At 36.7% G+C, this 22,769-nt stretch overlaps 1 protein-coding gene across 1 annotated transcript in view; it reads right to left on the bottom strand.

The window, feature by feature from the left end:
• LOC107718779 (FRAS1-related extracellular matrix protein 2-like) overlaps positions 1–19,068 on the bottom strand; it is a 52,499-nt gene extending 33,431 nt beyond the window's left edge. The window contains exons 1-3 of the mRNA XM_016526006.1: positions 13,916–19,068; positions 11,808–11,897; positions 2,366–2,512 (exon numbers count right to left, since the gene is read on the bottom strand). Of these exons, the coding sequence (XP_016381492.1) occupies positions 2,366–2,512; positions 11,808–11,897; positions 13,916–18,914 (5,236 nt within the window). The 5' untranslated portion in view covers positions 18,915–19,068. The remainder of the gene's footprint in view (positions 1–2,365; positions 2,513–11,807; positions 11,898–13,915) is intronic.
• Positions 19,069–22,769: the final 3,701 nt, after the last annotated feature.

The raw sequence follows: 22,769 nt of genomic DNA, 5'->3' as shown, positions 1-22,769 counted from the left end.
ATAAAAAAAATATATATATATATATATATATATAAAGTTTTTATTTTTATGACAAATAAATAAATAAATGTTCTGTTACAGTTTAACACATTATTTTCATTAATTTTACACAATATTGTCAGCTAAAATTAAATGCCATTTTAGTTCACGTAAAACAGACTCAAATTTAAGAATTTGCCATGATGAAATTGACAAAATTTAAAGGACATTTAAAAAATAAGCTTTATATTATTATATTAGACTGTTCTATATCATATTTAGTGCATAAATGATGCAATTTCACAGTGCATAAATGATCAAACACTCTTCACTGGCTGTGAGCTTCACTATCACTATTACACTTTTGCTGTTACAGGGATGGTTCATCTGAAAATGAAATTCGGACATAATTTCTCTCACTAATGTTGTTTGAAACCCATATGTGTTTTGTTTCTTCTGTTACAGTGAATTAAAGTAAATCATTTTTGCTTGCCACTTCAAATGAATTGATGTTTTATTAAATTATATACTGTACAATAGTGTTCAAAAGTTTGGAGTTGATAAGATTTTTTAAAGTTTTTGAAAGAAGTCTCTTCTGCTCACCAAAGCTGCATTCATTTGATCAAAAATAATGTAAGAACTAGGGCTGCACGATAAATCAAAATGGAATCGAGTTTGCGATTCAGATGGAGCAGCATTTACTTCACAGAGCCGTAGTTCACCGAGCGATTTTTTTGCGTAAATTCTGCTCCATCTGAAAGCACGTGATGATGATTTCCTGCTGATTACAGAACCGGCATTACTATCAAAATGCGCATGACAATCGCATTCGATTAATCGTGCAGCCCTAGTAAGAACAGTAATATTGTGAAATATTATTACAAATTGAAATAGTTCTATTTGATAATATTTTAAAATGTAATTTATTCCTGTGATGGCAAAGTTAAATTTTCAACAGCCACTACTCTAGTCTTTAGTGTCACATGATCATGCAGAAATCAGTGTAATATGCTGATTAGCTGCTCAAGAAACATTTCTTATTATTATCAGTGTTGAAAACAGTTGTGTAATATTTTTGTGGAAATAGACAGTAAAAAACAGCATTTATTTCAAATAGAAAACCTTTGTAACTTAAAAAACATCTTCTTGATCCCAAACTTTTTAAATGGTGTATTTTTAAATATTTGAGTACAAGAAGTTCTATAAGCCCAATTTTACGTTAGATCAAGATTGGATTACTTAGCCTACAGAACCCTTTTCTACATTATTTTTCCGTTCAAATGACTAACATTAACTGGACATAAACAGTCGACTCATCTTTCCCGTCTTAAATTCTAATATTAAAATGCATATTGCAATTAAAAAAAAAAAAAAAAAAAAAAAAAAAATTAAATGCAACTTCTGTAGTTCCAGGCTTTAATGTGGCCCAATATAAATTTTCTTTTAAATGACCAAAAATGCAATGAAACCTATGCGGCCATTCACACAGAACATGTTTTTTCAGTAAAAAAAAAAGTCTGGAGATGCATTGTTTTTTTTTTATGCAACTACTTATAATTTAAGTGGAGCATTTTTAGAATGCTGCAAAAGACGTAACAGTCAAACCAGTCTGTCTACTGCATGTTCACACAGAAGAACAATGGAAAAGGACCCTATGAGTTTGCACGCTATCCACAGCAGGAACAGTAAGCAAAAGCAGAAATGAGTGGAATGATTAAGGTCAGACAGGAGAGGGCTTGATCACCCTACCGCCCCCTAGTAGAGACGGAGCTTCATTCATTTTGATTTACCTGCATTAGTCTAGATCCTCATTATTTACACCCCATATCCCGCTTTTCATTCTGACCCCCTTCCTTCTCATCTCTCTTGTTGCCTTCTACTCTCCAGTTTTTCACATTCTCTCTTTTTAACCTCAACATCCCTTCAAGCCAACACACACCACAAATCCAAAGCAGCGTGAACAAAGACCCTTGTTTTCTTGAATACTGACCACATGTGGGGCTGTGCTGAGCGCGGTGCAGGGAAAGATAAGCAGGTGTATGCTCAAAAAAAAAGTGTTCAGACTGTTCTACGGATGTCAGAGAGAGAGCGAGGGCTTTCATCTCAGACACAAAGAAGCCAAAGCCACTTAGAAAAACATCTCTAACACCTCCCCGTTGATAAGCTTAAGTAATAACAGCTCTCACTGTGAACACAGACACTACTGAATGCTAATGATTCCCAGTTAACGCCTGTACTGGTGAATTCTCGACAAGTTTAATCAATTCTGGATAATAGTTTGTTTTTTTCAGCAAAAAATAGGTGATGGCGAACGGAAAATGTATGAAATAAAGTATTATGCTGGCAGAAAATCGAATAAAGAATGATCCAGTGCTCTGATACTCACCAACAAAAGACGTTTCTCCCAGCAAACCTCTACGTCTGAGGATCACCTCGAGAACTTTGTCCTGCTCATCCACCACATAGTTTGGTTTCTCCAGAGAAATCCAAGCCCAGTTCAGACGAAACTGCTGGTTTTTCAGTTTGTTCCCTCCTGAAAACAACAATTAAAATGTATACACTCTTAACGGCATTATGAAATTAAACAGAGCGCTGCAGTAACAATGTATTTTTGTCGGCCAACCCGGAAGGTTGCATTACCCTGCTTCCCTGCAATAGGATTTTTCTACTGGCTTTTGGATTATTGCAGAAAATAAGTTCTGTGAACAACAAAAGTTTATGATTCTAACACATTTTGTTCATTATGATAATTATTACAAATGAACAAAACTTTAATGAATTTTAAAGCTTAAATACAATTGCCAGAAGTAAAAAGCTAAACCATGGTTGCATGACTCGTCATCACCAACTCTTTCAGTCTGTATCTAAATGCAACAAATTGGAAAGTTTGAGTTAGAATAGTTTTCAAGAGCGCATGTATAAACACAATGAGGCTGTAAAAGCGGACTAGCGAGTAGCTTTCCTGTTCGGTATGATGATGTTTAATGGCCCAGACAACCTCTGTAGTCCCATTTAGACACTAGTTATCTTAAAAAAAAGACGTATTACTATTTTATGTCGTTGAATAAAACATGAAAATATCTAGCTTGTGTTAACCACTGACCTCATTTCAGGCATTCAACCAAAAACCCATTCAGTTCGGGACGACGGAACCTGAAGTTAAAAAATGCGAACTCGTTTCCAGTTATAGGATTCATTCCTGCAGCACTCTATCAAATATTTGTTTAAATATTTAAAAATATTCACGGGGTGGAAATGCGTAAAACTTTAGGTCATTACAATTCTGCAGAGTTCTGCATACACGTGTTCTTACTAATACATTATGAAAATGATCCTCATATAATCGACTCAGAAGGGATTAATTAGTGATCATTTACATCATAATGTACATGCCACCAGCTGTTTACTTGAGGGGTTTATGGGAAATAACTTTCTCATAATCCTACATCTTACATGTAAATTTCCCCTTTTGGGAAAACTTACCTTATCAGGTTTTACAGCATAAAAACAGCACAATTAACTAGTTTATGTTACAAGGATCCAGCATTTTTAATCCTTTTTAAGATTTTTATCACTTACAGTATCTCTATACTTATGTACTCGAACAAGAGTGCCTCAGCACCTGTCATTTACCCATGCAAACTAAAAATAAAGGTTTGTTTGTATAGAAAAAGAATGTAGTTCAGTGCAGAACAGACAATGAAATATATATATATATATATATATATATCGTGGGTACGGAAAGTATTCAGACCCCCTTAAATTTTTCACTCTTTGTTATATTGCAGCCATTTGCTTGTTGCATCTTTCCCAAAAAGACTCATGGCTGTATTAGATCAAAAGGGTGCTTCTACTAAATACTGAGCAAAGGGTCTTGTGTACGCTGACTTCGCACTTCACGTGCTTGGTTTATCTCACATTACTTGTATCGCCCAAATGTTACTGAATCACCATCATCATTTAGTTTAAGTATAAAATGATAACATGATACTGAATGATTACGATGGTAACGATTACCCCAACCGAACCAAGCTTCCAGAGACGCTTTCAAAGGCAGTCTACACCTCTAACAGATCAAACAATGAGGGAATATCCAAAAGAGTATGGACTTCATGCATTACGAAGCCTACAATTAAATCTTTGGCAAATGTCTGTGTGAATGTATCACATTTCGTGCACACATACCTATAGACCAACTGCATCTCTAATCTATATTCATGCCATGTATTGGAGTCTGCCCAGATATTGATAACCCACTTCACGTGCACGCAAAACATCAGAGACAAATTCTCAATTTCTCAACAAGATCGACCATGTATATTCATGACTCGTTTCACTTGATTTCCTCGAGCTAACCCCGGGCTCCTAATAACTCACTCTCTAACCTTGCCTGATAGATGTCATGACTGGAAAAAATTTAAATGTTGTCAAAGCCACTGTATTTCTAACTCGATATCAGCCTGTAATGATGTACGGTTGCTAAGTGATAACTGTTTGGCAGGTGATATGCAGCGTAAACAACTTCAGAGAATAAAGGAGAATAAACCATTTCCCATGTTAAAGTGATTATATTTGACATTTCACAAAGATTATCAGCATAAGCCACATGGTTCGTTAAATTATCATGGTGGTCCACATAATTAATAGTACATCAGGAGGACTTATCGACTCTTATTTCTACTCCAAATATAGATGCGGATTGCAGGTAAATTGTAAAAGGAATCTGTATTAATAAAAATATAATTTAAAAATGAATATAGTTACATAAAAATATATATTTTTTAAAGTAAATACAAAATATAAAGAAATCAGAAAGGCTACAGCCACATATGTAAAAACAAAGATACTACTAATATTCACATATTAACAGTGGGCAATATTTGATTTGATTTATGGTTTTATTATAGCACTGCGAGTGAACATAAGCAAGCTAAAAGCATTTCTCTTGTTATTTCTGCAGTCAATGGTGGGTATTAATGCAGCGCATTATCCAAGCAGCAATGACACTTTTTCTTTTATCTTGTCAGGTTGTATCAATTTAAGAAAGAAGTGATAGATAGGGTGTGGTTAAAATGTCACCAAAATCCATTTGCGAGTAAAGAAAAAGCTCTCAGCTCAAGGACTCCACTATTCTGTTCTCAGGGTGTTCATTCAGGTCAATGAGCCGAGGCAAACACAACACCATCAGTTATCACAAAGACAAACAAAATCAAGTGGAATTGTACATTTTCTAAAGAACATCAGTGGTGTTTGTCTGTGAAAAACATATCACAATGCTAAGTGTAATGCTAATTGCCATCGTTTAATAAGAAACAGGTAATCTGCATTATCTGAAAAACCCTGAAAAAAAATTCTATATTTAGCCAAAATGGATGTTAATCCATTAAAATAAAATAAAAAAAAATAAATAAAAAATCACATCCTTGTCTGTAGCATAAAGGAGTTTAATATTTGGGGGTTATGAAAAAGGTTAACCAAGTATGAAAAATAGTAATATTGATTCTTGCCTAAGAAAAGGCCACTGAAAATGAAGTAAACAAAGGATCTAAATTAATGAGAAGAAAAGAGAAAACAAGCTATTTAGTCATAAACGTATAGCATCACACATGTGAATTTAAAATTCAGTTGTATTTGTTCTGTTGTCAAGCTGAACAATAACATGCTCTCATTAAGCTTTGCCTCTGAAAAACAACAACAACAAAAAAAAAACATACTGACAGTTGCTTTGAAGCCCAGTGGATTTGTCCAAACCCTGATACTGACAGTCTCCATGAAGCTTCTCACACAAAAAGCCCCTAATGAATTTATTAAACAGTAGCGTTTCAGAGTCGGATAGTTCAGACAGAGTTTCCTAGATAGACATGACAACACAACAGCTGACATTCACTCAGAATAACTCATTAAAAGCTAATCAGTGTCTGGTGCATGAGAAGCTTTACTCTATCCAGAAACTTTGAAGAACTTCTTAACAGCATCTAAAAATAGAACTCACAAATAATTCATCAGATAGATTCCCAATCCTCCTGAGTGACTGGATAAAGTCTGACAGAAGTCAAATGGAGATGACCCCTGAGGGTACTTACAAACTACTATAGTGATTCATGAGGGTCTTATACTATCAGGGCTGGAAAATAAATCTCAATATGAGAATGAGAATGAATGAGAAGAGTAGAGTATTAAGTGCCATTAAGCACAATGCCTTCTTTTTATTAATTCAACAAACCCTCAGGAGCGCCACACTCCCAAAACTTAGTTAAACACAAGTCATAAATAAGTGCTACTTTGAGGCCTGTTTATCAAAACTATTATGCATGTTGCACATACTCATGTTTCTATATTGGTTTCCTAACATTTAGTTTATGGAACCAACCTGTGAATTGAAATAATTGAATTAGAACTAGAAAATTCTAAAAATGAATATGACCATTTCAAATAATACAAGATATTTGGTAGTCAAAATTACATATGAATTCACTTTTTTCTGTAACATACACTAGTTCAAAAGTTTGGGGTCAATAAGATTTTTTTTTTTTTTTTTTTAAAGTCTCTTATGCTTACCAAGACTGCGTTTATTTGATCAAAAATACAGCATTATTGTGAAATATTATTACGATTCAAAATAACGGTTTTCTATTTGAATATATTTTGAAATGTACTTTATTTCTGTGATGGCAAAGCTGAATTTTCAGCAACCATCATTCAAATCATTCTTAATCTGATTTAGTGCTCAACAAACATTTCTTACTATTATCAATGCTGAAAACAACTGGGCTGCATTTTGTGCTGCTTAATATTAATAAGATTTTTTTTCCGAATTCTTTGATGAATAGAAAGTTCAAAAGAACAGCATTTATTTGGAATAGAAATCATATAAATGTTAAAGTATTTATTGTAACTTTTGACCAATTTGAAGCATACTTGCTAAATTATACATATTAATTTAGTTAAATTATTATTTTTTTAAATTAAATAGTACTAACCCAAACCATAAAAAATAGTATATAGTGTATATTTACAAATATTGAGTAAAACAGGGAATTTTCATTAAAAAAAAACTAAAATGGCCTTTTGTTAAAACTAATGCTAAAACTTACGGATAAGCATGATAACAGTTGTGTCAGTTTATGCCTTCCCATAGGTTTCCCTGAAAAAGCACCATTGATGCTAGATCAAAAACGTTAACAACTCATTAAGGCTGTTTTTGGTTTTTCAAAGTGAGAATTGGGGACAGGTGCTTCTCAAAAAGCAGAAAATGAAGAAAAAAAGCACATCACAACATAACTACCATCTAGATTAATCACCAACACTGCATTCTAATGGACGTGTAGCTCAAACTGTGCATGAGCCAAAAAAATAAAAAATAACAATAAAAAAAATAGCAGCTTGTTGGTCCTTTCATGGTTCCTCTATAGCCTCTCCTCATCTAGCTCAATGGGCTCTTGGCTTCAGCCACAAAGTCTTGGTTGTCTGCTTTACTGCTTTCCATTTGGATTGAAAAATCTAAGCTAGTCTAGCAGAACTTGGAAACATTCAACAAGGACATGTAGTCAAGCAATTAAGATAATTCAGATTATCCAGGCTGCTCCGATTTAAACAAGAGGCACACAACCTCACAAAACACAGGAAATTATCTTCAACGAAGGTCACGACTTGCCTGGAATGGATGCCCTCAATTACTCTCTTCTGTGCCTCTGTCTTCGCCAGTGACCTGCATAACCTTATTTAGAAGAACGCTGTTTCAAGAACAATGTTCAAAGACTGTCAGCAGACCGATGGAAGACAGCAGTCGCAAACCTCTCATTGGTCCATCACCTGTCCACTCGATCAGCGGCATTCCAAAATGTTTAACCAGGAATACCTGCAGGTGTGGTCTTGTCACTCGAAACAGTCAGCCATTCAGGTCTAAGGTTAATCCAGAAACCCACATCTGAACTGACCCTAAATATCTGCGCAACCCCCTAAACCAAATAATCCTTTGATTTAGTTTGAAGAGACGAAGCTTTCAGAGGAAATTCAATGCTAGCTCTTGATAATCCACAAGTGAATACACAATCTTATGTCTATAGCCAACAATGAGAAACAGAGCTACAAAAACGTCATATTGCAATGCTATTTCTGGTTAATTTGATATGGAAGAAAAAAATAAACAGCACAAGCATATGGTTATCTACATCCACGCTAAGATTAGCATTGTTCTGTATTGTTCATACAGCGCCCTGGATCCTGTTCAACAAATCCCCTGCAAAAAAACCCTTCACAATACAAGGTATACACCGGGGAAAACAGAACCAGCAATGAGATTTTTTTAAACCCAGACACAACAGAGCTTTAGGAACAGCCTAAAAAGTGGTGAACAGTCTGCAAAATAGCTTTCCAGGAAACAAAAATGGGTTATAATGGCATAAAATAAGATCAATTTTGGTTCCCAACCTGATGTCAATGGTCAGGTCTGTTGTACATAGAAACAGTACATAGAAAAAAAAATATTTAAGTACATTTGCTTTAGAGCGAACACTGGTATAAGTACACATCAATAAACTTTGAAAAAAAAAAAAAATCCCTCAGTCCCACAGCAAAAAAATAAAAATAAAAAAATACATCAGCTATGATGCATCACGTAAAGCTTTGCTCTGTTGTAGAGGATTCAGAATAAGTGCTACCTGTCATGACCTTTTGCAAAGGAAGTGTAACTGATAAATCTGTCCTCTTTTACTCGTTAAGTTTGGGAGCAGCAAGTTGCAAAACAGTTCAAATGGAGAACAGCATTTATTACTGTCAGTCAGAGGGTGTTTATGTGGCAAAAGAAAAAAAGAGTTTAAAACGATATAAGCTCTGTTCTCAAAGCTAGTGAGCCTCCTCACTAACTACATACAGTAGGCAACTCCCCTCTAAGGCAGAATCCTAGCTGTTCTTGAACATCGTAAATGTATTGTGTACAAAATCGCCCCCTATACCATTATATAGTGCACTATTTGAGGGGAAAGTCATTTATAATGGTGTCTAAAAGCACTTCCGGCATGTCTGAATTTGTTTACTTGTTTCAATTCACTCCTTTAAGTGCACTATATTAGTGGAGTAATGTAGGGAATAGTGGATGAGGGTATAGGATGCACTTTCTAGGTATTAAAAGACGAATAATGTGTTTATTAATGTGTTTTGGTATTGAATGAAATGAAAAAAATTATTGTCCAACTTTAACTTTTTTCATGGAGCTTGTTGCAGTGCGTTATGGGAATACCTTTTCCACAAGGGATACACGCTAAAAAAAGGTTTTGTAAGGTACGTTCATACTGTACTGACAACAATTTGTCATGCCGACAAAACTTGTTTTGGCATGACAAAAACTTTGTTTATTTTCAATGAAAGTTGGTGATTTCAGTTTTTCTGGTTTAGAAACCAACAGCCCAGTGACTCGTTGACCTCCATCAATTGAATCGCTGTCTGTGTGAATGAGGTTTTGGGAGGCAGAATAATGAATTTGTCTACATTTTGGAACATCTTTAGCATCGGGAGTGTACCTTTGATGCCTTACAATGTTGTCTCCAGAGGCAGCTTGCTAGGTTTTGGAACAGAGCAAAAGAGACAGAGGCAAAGATAAACAAAAACTAGATGATCTAGGCCAAACTCTGATGGGCAGTTTACAGACTAAAATAAAGCTAGCATTCAGCCTTAGCCATTCAACAAAAATATGTCTGAATTATACATTCAGAAAAGGTACATGCAGAAATATCTTCAGAAGGCCACAAACTTGTTTTAAAATCAAATAGTCCTCTAACTGCATGTGGAAAACATGATAATAGTTAATTACTTCTTTGCATTGAAAAACAGCCTCATCATCATTATAGGGAATGCAAGGAAAGAACATTTTGGAAAACAAAACAATTAATTAAACCCCTCTGGAATACTACTTGTACTAAATACGCATGTCGCAGTCTAACAGAGTGTGTTAAATAAATAAATGCAGCTGTTTAACACAAATTGGCTGTAAAATGGAGTTTGTGATGTTGGCTGTGGTTGTCAGGCTTTTTGGATAAGCACAAACTAAGATAGTCTAATTAGCTCAGTTTCTTCAGGCATAATGTGGCAAAGTGTTTGCAATCACTGAATTTCATGCTGAAGCTGTACATTACTGCACAAATGTGGGGAAAAATGGGTCCTAGGAGAAAGCCTTGAGGCACCTCATGATAATAACAGCTCAGCTGAGCCCTTTTGTGTTTGCACACTACATCTGTAAAATGAGATGAGAAAGACACAGATAGTCCCTTACTGCTTGAGGTCTTTCCAATAAAATAAATGCCTCGATCAACAATGGAGTGAAATTATCCACAGGAATGCAAAGAAACAAAACCGGTAATGACCCACTGGGCTCAGGGGTCAGACACCAACAAAGCTGCATACCAACGAGTTCCTACTCCTCAGTCTTTCCTGCCTGAATTGAGAGATGACTGACAGAGGAACAAACGCTCCCAAAGGTGGAGGGAGGTAAGAGAAAAAAAAGTGAAGGGAACAAATAGAAACATAAACCAAAAATGATTCTAAAAACTGGTCCTGTCAACTGAATGTGTAAATTTTGTGATAATTTTTTTTTTAAATAAATGATAGTATTCATAAAAATACATTTTAAATATTTATTTAAAATATATAAAATATAATAATAATAATAAACACAAAATTAATTAGCATATTGTGCAATTAATTCATTTAAAACTGTTAATCGGTTACTATCCCGATTTGATTATTAATATGCCACTGCATGATCCTTTCAAACAGTTAATGCCTCTTGACTTGAAGGTGCTAAGCGGACTGTAATGGTTATCTTGTTTCATGCCGCAACAGATTATTTCATGACACAACTGGTGATTTTGAGTGCGAGAGAGACATGAAGCCATAATACAGCAGTTGAACCAGCTGTTTTCCTATTGAGCTTGTATTTTCCCAACTCTTTCCAATGCCAAAGACCCTCTAATATTCAAAGTAATTGTAAGCCTGACAAGGGGTGCAGCTTACACTCATGGCTACAGGCTCTAATTATGTGTCATCTTGCCTCTAGTTTTATAGAGCAAACAGCCCTTTGTGTTGTATGTATGCAGACCCTTCAATCCACAATGTCCCTTTCTGAGGCACTAATACAGGCAATCCACATATGCACACTGCAGGAGTGCCTATCACACATATTTGGCTTTCCAAATAAAACACAAATCATCACTAATCACTAAATAAAGTCTTTAGCCGCAAGCTTTTCCAGCAACAGTGACGATCGTCACGTTCAACCTAATTTATACATGATTATCTATGCTCCACCAGATTTAATCCTACCCTGTTGAAATATGTTATTAGAGTCATTCTACCCCACACTAACTCGCTTAAGTTTTCTTTGATGTACTAAAAACTAATTTAAATGTTTTTTTTGCAGTCAAAGGTAGCACAGCATGTAATAAGCTGCACACACTGACAGTTCACCTACTATGGAAAGTAAAAGCCTAATTAAATGCTACATGTCTACATGTATCCCTCTCTGGTCTAAGGGTTCACAATTAAACATCTAAAGCTATTTCATATGCAATGACACCTAAAATCAGAGGACATTATATCATTCATGAATTCAAATGATTTGTACTGTATTACTCATTTACATTTAAATTTATTCATTAAGCAGACGCTTTTATCCAAAGTGACTTACAACAGATTCTTATTATTCTTCACTTTATATGGCTAAATATGTTAATGAATAATCGTAAACACATAATCAAACCATTAAAAGCCTGAAAATTGGCACATTTCATTTTCTTGTAAAAATCAATGCCTTTTTTAATGTTTTTAGGACTTACCATTGTCCTCCACGGTGAAACTAAAGACATCACTGGTGGCATTGTTCTCGTCCTTCAGGATATAGCAGATCTTAAGATCATCTATGTCAGCTGAGGACACACACAAACACAAAACTGTAACATTAAACTGCACAATGCAATTTATTATTCATTCAGAAGAATCTATATCTCAAAACAAGCTATGATAATCATTTTTTATGATGATCTACAAACCCTAGAGTGAAACGCTCAAAGATCAAATTGTTCTATAATCCGCTCAACTTGCAAATATGTCCATTATTATTCAAAGAGCATGCTTGGTTTTGCAAAAAAACATCTGTGAATAAAAGGCTTTTTATGTTTTAATAAATCCAGGTGAGAATTTTCACAAAAGCAGCAGGGAGTGAGTCACAAAACAATAAGTAAAACAGGTGACAAGCTGTTACATAATGACAGGTGAGAACAAGAATTTTAAACACAGACTCAGTCTCCCCTACATCTGGTCTGTCCCATCTCTCAAATTAGACCCCTTAACCACATCTGCACTGATACACAGTGGTTAGGTTACGGTGTACCATGATCAACCTGGCTCTCTTTTCCCCTTGCTCTGACCAACTTCTTTAAATTATTGATATCAGAGGAAGAAGCCTCATAAAAATGTAAACCTGTGATTCTTTATGCATGGATGAAACCGCTTTTCATATTGAAAATAAAATGTCTTCTTTCTTCACAAGCACACACTCTCATCGTAAAATATTTAGCAAATGCCAAAGAGCAAGCGGTAGCAGAATATGGGGAAAGGGCAAAGTAAATAAAGAGAAGTGATTGTCCCTTCTGCTTCACTGCTCATACTGATGAGGTCAAGTCAGGTTTGCCAGGTCTCTCTCTCTCTCTCACTTCTGCTTCCAATGTCTGAGACACATTTCAGACTAAGTTAGCTTGACACAGATCTCACTATGGCTCTCATGTTTGAAGGAGTGCATTTATGCTTTAGAAGTCATGAACCTATGCTGGTACTATAAGGATGTGCAAAAGGATATCTTTTTAAAATCAAAAAGCCATACTAGTTTATTAAAAAAAAAAAAATGCCTTTTTGCTAATTTGCATAGAGTTTGATAGTTTAGGAGGCTAACCTGTTAGCATTATGATAAGCAAATTATCAGCCTGATTGGTCAGCAAATAAACAGAAAACTAACAGAAAACACAGAGTTTCTTAAAATTATATACTATGAATCTATATTTATATTAATCATTTTGTTTAATTTAATGTGAAATGTGATACATTTAAAAATATTTATTAATTTATGTTTATTGATGGTTGAGAAAAATGTATATAAAAAGTGATATTGAAGGATCAGTATCAGTTGTTTACTGTTTTAACCAACAAGAGAAATGAATACCTGTTTACATACTATTTGCAAAATCTTCAAGATCTTTAATTAAAATTTGTAAAATGCCCTAATGAAATGTATCTATATAAAATTAATTTATTATATAAAAATTAATAATTTTTCTTTAAAAAAAACCCAACTAAACTTCTTACAGATACTGCAAGGAATGAAACAAATGACAAATCAAAGAATCCTAACATTGGGTATCAAAATTAAAATTTCATATTTAAAGTTTGAGTTTGCAATGGATGGTACTACCTGTTTGTCTGAGCAATGGCGCATAAGCCCAAAATTCATGCTGCTCTTACAACCCAGTCAAGATGCTCAAAAAAAAAAAAAAAAAACCAGTATTGCAGGTCTGTTTGTTATGGCTAGCAGCAGAAAAATTACACCCTTACTCTTTTTAAAATGTGGTTTGCCTGTAACCATTAACTCCTTTCTCACTACAGGGAAGTTAGAAGGCAAAAGTATGAAAACTTAATAATTGAAAGGAGATGTGTGAACTCTCTAGTTGTCTCATCAAGAATTTAAGCCGAAGGCTAAAAGACAGACACATCAACCTGTCCTGAACATGATGGGTACATAGCATTTCTTACGGAGACAATTCTTACATGCGTATCTTCAAATTATGGTTCTACAGAGCATTAAACTGCACAGTTCTAGCACAATGAATGGAAACAGCATTTCACAGGAACCAATCATAGGTGGTAAGAAAATTTGGTGCTCATAATACATTACCTTGTGTGAAGATGTTGATTGAGTCATTCCCTCTGTCCAGGCTAATCAGGTACCCATGCTCTGGCTGTGCAGTGATATGAAAAACCAAAGCCTCAGGGCTGCTGTCTCTGTCCACCACCTTCAGGACTTTGCTTGTGATCTGATAACCTAAGTGACCTGCGGACAAGACCTTTAAAGTCGCTGCTCCTTTGTTAACCACAATCTGAGGCACACCGTTGTCCACTGACACAATGGTAATCTTCATGGTCTGAGGTCTTTGGGTCTCAAAAATGGTATCAGGGAAGACAAAAAAATCTGAATGGGTGCCATCAGTGACTGCAAAAGAAAAGCTGTCCTTGTCCGACTCTGTGCCATCATGCTTGTAGCTGATCATATTCTCATTCAGGTTCTGCATTGTGAACGAAGTCACGTGTCGACTGTTGTTGAAGAGAAGCTTGCCATGAATGGGTAGTTGGGTGACTGTAAACTTGAGAAGGTGCTCAGCTGTGTCTTGGTCCTCAACGGACAACTCAAAGGGCGTAATGAGTTTGGTCTGTCCCTCGGTCACTAGAAGGTCATGAATGGTCAGTACCGGCTTTTTATTGTCAACATCAACAATTGAAACACGGAATGTGCGGAACACAGGGTTGTAGCCATCGGTCACCTCAAACTCAAAGCTGTCCATCTTGACTTCATCATCGGCAGTATGAATGTAGTAGATCTTGCTCCCGGCCAGCTGTAATTGGGTAAAGAACACAATAGGTATGCCTGGTGTATCTGTGCTTTCCAAATGCCCTCTCACCGGGGCTCTTGTGATGGTGAAGACTAAGTTCTCATCAGGGCTGTTGAGATCACTAGTGCTGAGGAGGTTCGTTGTGAGTGTCACTTTGCCACCTTCTTTAAGAGACACCCCTTTACTGATGACATCAGGAAACACCATGTCAATGCTGCCCACGGTAATATAGAAGTATCTGTCAATTAGAGGATTGATGCCATCTGTTACATCAAACTTTACAAGGTCTCGAATGCCTTCCTGTCCATTGTGAGTGTACAAAATGAGACCCCTGTTCACCTCGTTTTGTGTAAAGTTCATGCCAACTGTTATGTTCTCTAGATACCTAGCAGATCTTTTCTCCACATAACCTGCTGGTTTTCTATGAAGGAAGCCCTGACCGGGGCCGTAGCGAATAATGAATGTAAGTGATTCATCATCTGAGTCCAGATCAGTAGCTTTTAGTACTTTACTGTTTATCTGCTTTGTCTCACCAATCTCGATTTCAAGCCCATCATTAATGGCAAGCCTTGGTGTTTCATCATCCACAGGGATAATCATGATCATGATGGTGGCCTCAGCTGAATGTTTCCCATCTGTAAGAAGAACGTCAAACTTGTCTTCAGTGGTTTCAGAATCATCATGTTCATAAATTATGCTAGAAGCTTTCTTGATTTGTTCCACGGTGAAATTTGTGATTGGGACAGAGCCACTAGCAAGCTGATTGAGGATGAACCCATGATTTGGGGGTTTGGTGATGATAAACGTCAACTCTTCTGCAGGAACATCAGCGTCGACTCCATTCAAGAGCGGTGAGTCAATGATAACATTCATGCCCTCCATTACAACAAACTCTCGCATAAAGATCTCCGGTTTTTCATCGTTGGTGGGAATAATTATAATTGGAAAGAACTGTCTCTCTGAGAAATTCACACCATCTGAACATCTAAAAGTGAACCTGTCCTCCACTGGCTCAACTCCTTTATGTATGCTTTGGACATAGTGAATATGACCATCATTCACATCTCTAATAGTAAAAGCACTTACTGCCATTCCCGACCTTGACTTTTCAGAGCCTGGTGCTGGAGAGACGTTCTCCACATATCCTGATGTGGGCTGAACAATGATGGTGCACAGAATGTCCTCAATTGGCGTGTCTGCATCCACAACCCTTATCTGATGCCTACCGATTGAGTTTTTATTCCCTTCAAAGATGGTAAAGGTAGGGCCAACTGTGACCACTGGAGTCTGGTTATCTACAGGCAGAACGGTGACATGAACACGGACTCCGTTTACTCGGTTACCCCCTACATTCCACTCATCAGACATGTCAGAGAGGGTCAGGCTGAAAAAGTCTTCTATCGAAGTGAGACCAATCTCACCGCTGGTGTGAGCATACACAACTAGGCCATTGATGATATCAGCTTGGGAGAATCTGCTTGAGGAAAGTCCACTCACCAGAATTTCTCCAAACTTAGGGGCTTCTTCTACAATGAATGTCAACCTCAGGTCATCAGTGTCCTCATCTTTTCCCTGGATAACACTGGCGGTCATTTCTGTGGCACCATTTTCCAGGACGTCCACGCGAGAGCCAAAGGTGCCCTTTGTGAGCCTGAGCATTGGTGTCTTATCATCAATAAGCTTTACCGCTACCTTCACAGTGATTGTTACAACATGAACACCATCACTAACATCCAATTTAAAATAGTCACTTGACATTTCATCCCCATTGTGGATATATGAAACTTTTCCATCAGAGATATCCTTCAAGTTGAAACTACTTCCTTTTTTTAAGTCAGTAAACGTATGCTGAACATGGCCGTGCTGTGGAGTTTGACTTAGCGTGAATGAAATTCGCTTACTGTCAGTGTCAAGGTCATTTGCGTCAAGTTCGGCACTCGTGATGACATGCAACCCTCTTTCAAGGACTGTGAATCCAGTGTTCGTTATCTGTGGGGGTTTGTTGTTCACAGGTTCCAGAAAAATTGTAAAAACTCCATTAGCACTGTTTCCAGCAGTGTCCTCTACTGTGAAATGGAACTGCACCACATGTGGTGTGATGCCAAGCTCAAGGTCTGGTGGGCTGTAGGAAATCTTATGATGGTTAATTTGTGCTTGGGTAAATTCGGTTACGTCAGTATCTGGGCTGTCAGTCAAAACAATAGACCCAAATTGAATGGGATTATTCTCATCAGTGTCAGTTGGCGGTTGAGTTATTGTATATTTCAGGTCACGGTCCTCTGAGTCCAAGTCAGTATAACGAAGAACATTCTTATTAAAATCAGTCAGCTGGTACTCATGTACTGTCATCTGCAAAGTAGTGCCTGGGAACAGCACGGGTGGAATATCATCGATAGGTAAAATTTTAATAATAAATGAATTCTCGCCAGATTGGTTGGGAGGCTCGGCATCATCTTGTACTTTAAAAATGAACTGATCAGTAACCGTCTCTGTGATGTGTGGACCTGTATGCCTATAGAACAGCTTTTCATCTGTGATATCTTTCTGGAGCCACTGTGTCACTACTTTCTCATACACACCATCTTCTGCATTAAATTTCCAGGACGACGGGTCCTCGGGTGCTTCAGATTGCCTCACCACAACCTCGCCAATAGCAGAAAATGGAGGCTCGATTGTAAATTGAATGGTGGAATCTTCAGAGTCGATGTCTGCTGCACTTAACATGAGCTGTGAGATGGGCACCAGCTGATTTTTGAATAAAATCAGACCAGTGTTTGCATTTATGATGGGCGGCTCATCATCTGTGGGTACAATTGTGATGGGGAACAAAAACTCAACTTCATTCTTGCCATCTGACATTCTGAATATTATATTATCACTGTACGTGTCACTGCCATCATGCTGGTATACCACAATGCCGACCTCCAGATCAGCCGGTGTAAAATACTTCCTGTTGGTGCCCAGAACAGTTAAGTGACCGTGACGCAGTCCATCAACCACCGTTATCCTCACACTGTCCAGGTTGTCTTCATCACTTATTTCTAAATTGTTCTGAGTAAACAAAGACCTAGACTGGCCTTCATATAATAGCTGGCCGGTATTCTTAGTGACTACTGGCGCAAATGTATTCATGGGCTTCACAACAATCATGAAAGCAAAAGGATCCGAAATGCCACCATCTGTGTCTATGACCTCAAACTCTATTTGAAAGATCCTCTCTGTATCGGAGTCCAAAGAGGGAGGTTTGTATGCTATTTTCAGATCTTTAAGATCCCTTTGATAAAAAGATGTGATAGGTAAATTCCTATCATCTGTACTCACAATATAGCCCTCCTCAAAGGATAGAGGAGAAGTGATGTTGAAAATGAGATCATCAGGATCAGATTCGGTGTCCTCTGCAGCCAACATATCAGGAGTTAAAGCTGTCATAACAAACTGATCAACTTCCATCATCATCATAGCCACAAAACTCGGTCTGGGGGGAGTGTTTTCTTCACCCTCTTTTATCCGAATCATCACATGGAAAAACTCTTGTTTCAGTAAATTATTTTCTTTGCTCCGTAGCTCCACAACTATTGGGATGTAATCCTTATTAGGGGACTTGTGGGTAGACGTGTGCTCATAGCGGATATCTGATTTGAGAAACAGGTCACAGTCCATCATTTTTTCCAGTTTGCTCTCATCAACAACTTTACCATATTTAGGAAGAGCACTGCTGGCAGCCAGTGATGTTACCTCACATTGTTCTGAATCTTTATCATAGGTGAAGTCTAAAACCTTTCTGCCGATAGGATTACTAGTACCACGCAGTTTATCAACAATAAGGGGCATGTTCTTAGTGACAATCTCCAATTGTGTGAAAACAACCTCCACCTCTAGCATAAAGGGAATGATAATAGTTTCAGTCTGAGTGTCATAACTGAGTTGCAGCTTCACCCTGTCACCCGCAGGGCTCCTAGAACCGAAATGAGAGTATCTTACATCGTTAGGACCAAATTCACACGGGAACTTTTTAGGAGACACATGTCCCGGTTTCTGAGGCAGCGGGTCATTATCCAGAACGGTAATACTGCACCTGTCTCCCGGCTGAACTTCAATTACCAAATCGTTGATCGGATCGATGTAAACAGATCTCCCGAAAGGCACGTGTATACCGTTGTTTGCCACCAGTATCGCGTCCTCGGAGAGTTCTGGCGTGTACGCGTACGACAATCCGTGTGTTTCTACTCCTCGCGCTGAACTACCTGTCAATGAAAGCAAGAGAATGAGAAATCCGTGAAGTTCCATGCTGAACGCGCAATGCACACAGCCACAGGAGGTTCTTGGGTAATTGAAATATCCAAATGGAGCTCAATGGGGTTTTCCGCTCTTTATGCTTTACATCCACGAGGGGAGAGGAGACAAATACAGAAAGTTCAGAAATCCCACACGCGCACCAGGATGCTCGTGCGGCATTCCCACAGACTCAGCGCAAGCTCAGTTTTAATTTGTGCGTGGATGGCAGCAGGAGGACACGCCCACAGCCTCATTCTATTGGACGGAGAGTTGCATTCCCATGTTCGCAGGTGATTTTCTCAAAGGATTTGACTCTCTTCTTTAGTTGTTTTGTTAATCTGGCACATTTGGATACAATTGTAACTCTAAATTTCTTCAATTAAAAATTCATAGAATGATGTATTCCGTATGTTCTCAGTAAAGCTATCTCATGAAACAAAAACTACTGAATTTAAGTTGTAAAAGTCTTTTCCCCCTTGTATGTCCAGCATTTTTCTGATGTCTAAAGTTACAATGCATTTGAATTTAAACATGTGCCTATTTTATCTCTAGGTTGTTGATTTAGCTCTTAAAGAGCAGGAACATAAAACAACATTAACTTATTGCTTTTCCATCTTAAATTTAGTATGTAGCTCAAACAGTAACGCTAAAGTTATGGGTTCGATTCCCAGGGAATGCAAGAAGTGATCATTTATGACCATTAGGTAAAAAGTATGCCAAATGTATAAAAGTGAATAACATTTAACTTAAAGCCAGATGAAGATGATGAGTTGATGCAAGAGTTATTATACTAGGTCTCTTGACCTGCCCCAGGGACCCTTTTTAATATTTAACTTAGAAATTTGGCCCACTCACTCACGGTTCCTCCCTCCAGCCTCTCAAATATCTGTAACCCCCAGGATACCGAAACTATTTAAGAGTTAATATGAACATCACATACTCACACTGTCACTGGGAGCCATAAAAGACTTGATCTTATCTTAGCTATGAGGTCGGGGCAATGCTATGAAATAAAAATTGTATGACTGAATTGAAGTATTGAATATTTAAAATATGTAATGAACATTATCTCATTAAAGTGTCAGGAGATTAAAGACTGTTCTTGACTTCAGCTGATGAATATATTTTAGTAAAATGGATGTAACCAATTTTAAAATTTTCCTGACAGCTAAAAGAATTAGTATCATATGAGGATTTAAACTATACTGCAATATTTATAAATATTAATGATTTAATATGTAATATTCAATAAAAATGATATGTGCTCTTATGTGGGATACAGTAGGTTAATATTGTCCCATTTAGGAGGGCAGGGCAATAACTTCATGACTATTTGACTATTTAATGACTATTAAATGTATTAATTTAAATTAATTTAAAATTATGATCAGGTCTTTTTACTGTAAATATTTAAATGGTATTATTACTGTCAGGATTTTTTTCCTAATACTAAAAGATAGATTGTACATCTGTATTGTGTGTGATCTCTGAGAAAAGAAGGAAAATGTTTACAAATAAATACATAAATAAATAAAAAACAAACATATGTTTTGCCTCTTCTCTACAGTTAGAGATTTTTTTGGGCGTGACACTTTGGACAATGGTTACTTCTTGGTTAAAAAAATGCATAAGGGAGAAGACAGGAGAGAGTCTTCTGAAGTTTGTTTGGGACACATATGTTTTATTATTACAGTATGAAAGACTACAGTCAGTGTTTTCACGTGTGCTCTCTGAGAGGCAAAGAGCTCTCTGTTTCCCACAAACCTTCAAACCTGTAATCAATCATCTGTTCAGACACCATAAAAACTTCTGATGGCTCGAATGAGATAGAGTCTTGGTATTTTCTCTCCCCATCTCAGTTTTTCAATGTAATTTTTTGTCTGAATGTAACCCTGGGAAAATACGTCCACTTTATTGGTGGCGGTAGACAGAATCAATCAGACCTCTAATCTCTGTGATCATAACAAACATTGTCCAAAGGGACCAAAAGTACCTTGAAAAGTCTGCAGTGCGGCAAAAGTGGGGCAAAATTGCACTGAAAAACAAAGAAAAGAAACAAAAATGTGCCAGTGTTTAAACTGATGTTTGAATTATAAGCATATTTAGGTAATACAAATGATGCAATCATGGCTTGAGCGATCCAATGATATAATGTACACAACAATAAGTGACAAAAACATTTATTTATTTGATATCCTAAAATGTTTTAACATAGTGCATTTAATTTTTATACAGACATGACATCATTGGAATACATGTGGAACAAAAGGCAGCCCACTCATATTAAAGTTCACAGCTGCTGAACGCCCATTCCCAGGTTCCTTCTGTTCTCCTGTGGTGACAGTCTGTCATCTTTCATGTCTGCAGACCGAGAAGTGTTCAGAATTACAATGGCAAATAGTACATATATAGCGGGAGAAAATACTACCCAATTTTAAAAATACCCACCTGTCAGACAGTCTCACCGAATGAGTCATCAATCAAAACCATTTTAAAACTGGACATTAGAGCTGCACTTTGTCAGCAATTTCTCTCAAAGTAAATTTGTCACATTAACCATGTGATATTCTTGTGCAGATGATCAAATTCTCTTTAACCATGCTGGATAGCATGCTCATCGGGTTCTTCACAAACTTTATCTCTTGCATATTGTAGTAGCACACAGGTAAGAATATTAAAAACACAGGTTACCCATAATGCTCCTGGTAACTGAAAGAAAAGATATGTGGAACACTGTCTTGGTACTAGACATACAATACCAAAATATTTTCTAGGTTTTGTCCCCCCCAATGGATCTGGAAGAAGCTACATCACAGTTAAAAATACCTCTAAAGTTTAAGGTGCATCTGTAGTTTCCACCTTACAAACTAATAAAACATCATCTAAGGGATTTGTGAGAAAGTATTAGAACTTTACAATGTATTTTCTGAAAGGTCGCTGGTTCCTCTTGAGTACTGTTGCCATTTCTGTCACAGGTGCTTGAAGGGAAGGGAAATATTCTCAAGTAAGTATTCGGTATTGTCTAAAAGTTTGTTTAATATTGTGTTTTCCAGCTACTCTCACTCTAAAGACTTGAGAATGCTGGGGAGGTGTTACTCACCTTTAGAGCTTTAACTTCAAATAAATTAGAACGTTTTTTGGAGCTAAATAACAACTGCTCTGCTGACGCCGCTGGGCTTGAGTCAGACGAGACATGCATTTGCTCTGAGTTGAAACAGCTGCCATTTTCAGCTGTCAGCATCCAACAATACATATGCATAGCCATATAAATGTACATTTTTGCCACATATGGAAAAGCATGTCTTGGTAAATCATAATTATGATATAAAAGTCTTACTTTTAACATAAAATTGAAATTGTGAGATTGTGAGAGTAAAAAGGTGAATTTTATAAGTTAAAAATCAATAATTATGAGATGCAAAGTCATAATTATGAAACAGGTTGAAATTACAAGATAAAAAGTCACACTTCTGAGATGCTACCATATTTTATGGTAGACCATTTCCGCCACGTGAGAAAAAGAAAAAAAAACATGCTTTTGTAAATCATAATTTTGACATAAAATACATAATTATGACATAAAAGTCTAAATTATGAGAAAAAAGTAATAATTATGACATAAGTTGAAATTGCAAGATGAAAAGGTCATACTTATGAGATGCTAGGTCATAATTAGCATATTTAACATCATACATACTTTTTATGGAAGACCATTTCAGCCACAGGAAAAAAAAATCATGCTTTTGCAACATACTTTTAAGTCAAAATTATGACATAAAAAGTCAAAATGATGAGACACAAAGTCATAATCATAAAAACGTCATGGGACAAAAAGTCAAAATTGTGGGATAAAAAGATATATATAGG

Source organism: Sinocyclocheilus rhinocerous, unplaced genomic scaffold (genome assembly GCF_001515625.1).
Source record: "Sinocyclocheilus rhinocerous isolate Xijiao unplaced genomic scaffold, SAMN03320098_v1.1 scaffold1655, whole genome shotgun sequence".
Taxonomy (NCBI): Eukaryota; Metazoa; Chordata; class Actinopteri; order Cypriniformes; family Cyprinidae; genus Sinocyclocheilus; species Sinocyclocheilus rhinocerous.
This window is presented reverse-complemented; position numbering and strand designations above follow the sequence as displayed.